This window comes from Primulina tabacum, chromosome 14, assembly GCF_025594145.1.
Source record: "Primulina tabacum isolate GXHZ01 chromosome 14, ASM2559414v2, whole genome shotgun sequence".
NCBI classification, from domain to species: Eukaryota; Viridiplantae; Streptophyta; class Magnoliopsida; order Lamiales; family Gesneriaceae; genus Primulina; species Primulina tabacum.
Window position 1 is genome coordinate 5,870,712 of NC_134563.1, and position 3,655 is coordinate 5,874,366.

General features: G+C 37.4%; 1 protein-coding gene across 1 annotated transcript; it reads right to left on the reverse strand.

The window, feature by feature from the left end:
* Positions 1 to 211: 211 nt before the first annotated feature.
* On the reverse strand, positions 212 to 3,177 carry LOC142524904 (putative serine/threonine-protein kinase PBL3). The gene is made up of 6 exons (XM_075629063.1): positions 2,823 to 3,177; positions 2,192 to 2,529; positions 1,968 to 2,103; positions 1,103 to 1,239; positions 872 to 995; positions 212 to 796 (listed from the first exon to the last, which is right to left on the reverse strand). The coding sequence occupies exons 1-6, from the start codon at positions 2,878 to 2,880 to the stop codon at positions 390 to 392; spliced, it is 1,200 nt and encodes a 399-aa protein (XP_075485178.1). The 5' UTR covers positions 2,881 to 3,177; the 3' UTR covers positions 212 to 389.
* Between the last annotated feature and the right edge of the window lie 478 nt (positions 3,178 to 3,655).

Here is a 3,655-nt window from a genome sequence, read left to right on the forward strand (position 1 = left end):
CTCGAGCTTTTCCCGAACTTGGTAATTTCAAGACAAACCAAGCTCGAGCCTGATAATAAAAACTCGAATCGAGCTCGAGCCTCAAACAATCTTAAATGAGCCAAGCTCAAGCCTGATACTGTTTGATTTGGTATGAATCGTTTACATCCCTATTCTCCAGTAGTGTAGGAATTTTTGTATTGGGCTGGAAAAACTATTAAGGTCTTAAAACTTGACAAATTTGAAGTTAGATATATATCACTCTTTCGGAAATAAATTATACATGAAAATTTAGGAATCTACCAAAAAATTGGAATGAAAGGCGCAACCCCTACCCGGCCCCCTCCAACTCTATGATTATCAAGCTCGAAAAAACTCGAGTTCTGGAACAGTTAACGAGTAAAGGCAACTCAATCCAGCTTACACTCTGAAGTGGAATGTTGAAGTGGTGAGATAGATTCGGCATCAAAAGAAGCTCTGTTGTCTGCACTTGAATGTCTTCTGGTGATTTTTCGAGCTTGGAGCTTTTCGAGTGTGGCTAAAACCTCCGCCATGCGTGGCCTGAGTTTCGGTTCGTTGCTTAGACATTGCAAAGATATAGCAGCAACGCTGACTGCTGCTTTCTGAGGGTATTGTCCCTCCATTTTAGTGTCCATAATTCGAAACAATTTTCTCTTGTCAACCATGTATGGAGTCGCCCACTCAACGAGGTTTTGCTCGATACCAACTTTTGTTTTATCAACAGCACGTCGTCCAGACAAAAGTTCCAGCAAAACTACCCCAAAACTGTACACATCGCTTTTGGCCGACAGTCGCCCTATTCATGAAGCCAGACAAATTGGAACCAAATTGTATGGAAAATTAAGACTAAAAAGATTAGGCTAAAAGGGACCTGTGGCGACATATTCTGGCGCGGCATAGCCACGAGTACCAATAACTTCTGTAGATGTGTGAGTTTTATCACCTTTCGGGCCTGCTTTAGCCAAACCGAAGTCGGACAACTTTGCGTTAAACTCCTGCAAATGGGATTTGCCAGTGTGACATACAGCTATCGATTTATATATGTAACTAATCTGAGTATAATGAACTGAAGTAGATTATGATATACGAGTTTCAACCTTACCCCATCAAGAAGAATATTAGAGGCCTTAAAATCTCTATATATCACCTGTTCTTCAGCTTCATGCAAGAAAGAAAGGCCCCTAGCTGCACCTATTGCGACCTTCATTCGAGTCGCCCAAGAAAGGGGCTGAGGCCCTCCTGCAAAACATAATGGTGTTCCTCAAATGAGAACATTTGCTTTTAAATCATTTGATCAAAGAGGATAATTGGATTTGGAATGAAAATATGAACAGGTTGTTCATTTGAACCATATCACCGAATAGGAAAACCGAATAAGCATAGGGATGTAAACGAACCAAATCGTTTGTGAGCTATTCGAAGCTCGATTCGATAAAAGCTCGTTTGAGCTCGTTTAATGAGGCTCGTTAAGATAAACAAATCAAACTCAAGCTTTACAGTATTCGGTTCATTAGCTCGTGAACATATTCGTTGGTAACTTCATGAGTAATCTTTTAGATGAAAAAATGATAGTTTTGATATTTGATTTATTGATTTTGCATATTATTTATGAAATATATAGAAAAATCTATTAAATTTATTTATTATAATAAATTTATAAATTTTAATAAGAATAAAATATTTTCTTTAAATATATAATTTATTTTTTAATTAATTTAATGAAATTTTAAATTTATAATTCATATTTATTAAGCTTGTTTAGGCTCGATAAAGGCTTAAATAAGCTCGTGAGCCATGCATATATTCGTTAAATAAAGCTCGACCTCGGCTCGATTATAAACGAATCAAGCTCAAACATTCAAGAGTTCGGCTCGGTTCGGCTCGATTACGTCCCTAAATAAGCATATTGTACTAATTGAAAAACAATCACGTGTAGCGTTAACAGTTGATTTCAGAGCATAACTTACTCCTGAACAAGTGATTCTCGAGACTTCCTCTGGGCATGAACTCGTACACCAACAGCCTTTTATCGGCCTCCGAGCAGTATCCAATAAGTTTAACTAGGTTGGTATGATGAAGTTGGCCGAGATAATTAACTTCTGTCTGTAAACCAGAGGCAATTCTTAAAATTCTCAGACAATTAAAAACTTGGAACACTTGAGCTATCCATGACAAAATGAAATCCACTTACCAACCACTCTTTGTGGCCTTGGAAACCCTCAGGCTTCAACTTCTTGACAGCGATGACGAGTCCCGAACCGGGCTTTGTAGCGGTAAGTGTATGCTCATCAATCCATCCTTTGAAAACATGCCCAAATCCTCCTTCCCCAAGAAGAGTGTCGGGTCGAAAGTTTCTTGTCGCATTCTTTAACTCATTAAACGAAAAGGCCTTCACGTAAGGTGATGATAGAATCTCTGCTTCTGATCTTGGAGTGGGAAGGCTTGCAGCATCACTTTTAACACTGGAAAAGGGAGTGCTTATGTTGGAACGGACAGATGAATTGCAGATGTTGGGAAGGCTTGACACGTCTAAAGCTCACAAAAAGAACAAACAAGATGATCAGCTTGTTGAAACACCCTAAAACAGAAACTTTCTAAATACTCTACACAAATAGACAGAGATTATATGTTGAGCAACAAGAATAACAATTTCACTTGGGTACAGAAAGCATCAGAGCTGAGGCCACCCCAATTCAACCACCCATACACAAATTTCACTTGGCAGCCACAAATAACATGATTAATCCAAATGATTCCAGGCATCAGACGTATCCAAAGTAGAGGTAATCAGTGAAAAAAATAAAGTATTGAGCTTGAAATACCGCGGGGCGTGCTGAGAGTAGCATCAACTCTTGCAGAGGAACCAAAGCAAATACCCATGGTCACCAAACCAAGAAAACAGGGAAAATATATAAATCCAAGAACGGGACTTCAATTGGAAGGCCCCCTCTTTTTAAATATCCCAAAACAGAACAAGCTTTTGGAGGAATGCGGCAAGTCTCCAATTAACAAAAGAAAATGTACTCAGAAACAAGAATTGTTTTGGAGGTGAAAAGGGGTTGAAGAAATAGAATCAGAAAGTGCTTAAAAAGAATTAGATAGAATCCCATTCTCCGAATCGCATTCTCTGTTGCTTTCTTGCCAAACTCTTACTTATTTAATCTGTGTGAATTAGCTAGTGTCCCACTACAGTCATACACAAAAGATACTTGTGGGTTCATGCTGGCCAATATTATTAATATAGCCATCCAAATTCTTCATTTTCTCTTCATTCCAACCATTTAATTTCGTTATGTTTTAACAGAGACGAATCTTTTATTTTCAAAATTGAGCGACGCGATCTAATATCAAATTATTTCAAAATTAATGCATAAATTTTTTTTAAAAAAAAGCTCGGATGGCCATACATGTGACTCCGGCATTACATACGTCATCGATGATAACAACAGCAAGTAGTAACTAAGTAAAGTCCTACTTTAGTCCATGTACATATATGTAGACACAGCTCTATGCATGCAGCATGTGTATTTATTATCTTTGCTTGTACATTCTATTTTCTGCATGTACTTTTGTTATTACTAATTAATTTTTGTATGACTTTTAATAAGTTTGTTTAAACTATTAGTTAAATTTATAAAAGTTTAAATACACTAAA

What these genes read in the sequence shown, in the direction of transcription:
- LOC142524904 (XM_075629063.1), bottom strand. Translation starts at nt 2,880, where the DNA reads ATGGGTATTTGCTTTGGTTCCTCTGCAAGAGTTGATGCTACTCTCAGC. An exon ending in TACTCTCAGCACGCCCCGCG is followed by an intron (nt 2,530 to 2,822) that starts GTATTTCAAGCT and finishes TGTGAGCTTTAG; the next exon opens with ACGTGTCAAGCCTTCCCAAC. An exon ending in AAGGCCACAAAGAGTGGTTG is followed by an intron (nt 2,104 to 2,191) that starts GTAAGTGGATTT and finishes TCTGGTTTACAG; the next exon opens with ACAGAAGTTAATTATCTCGG.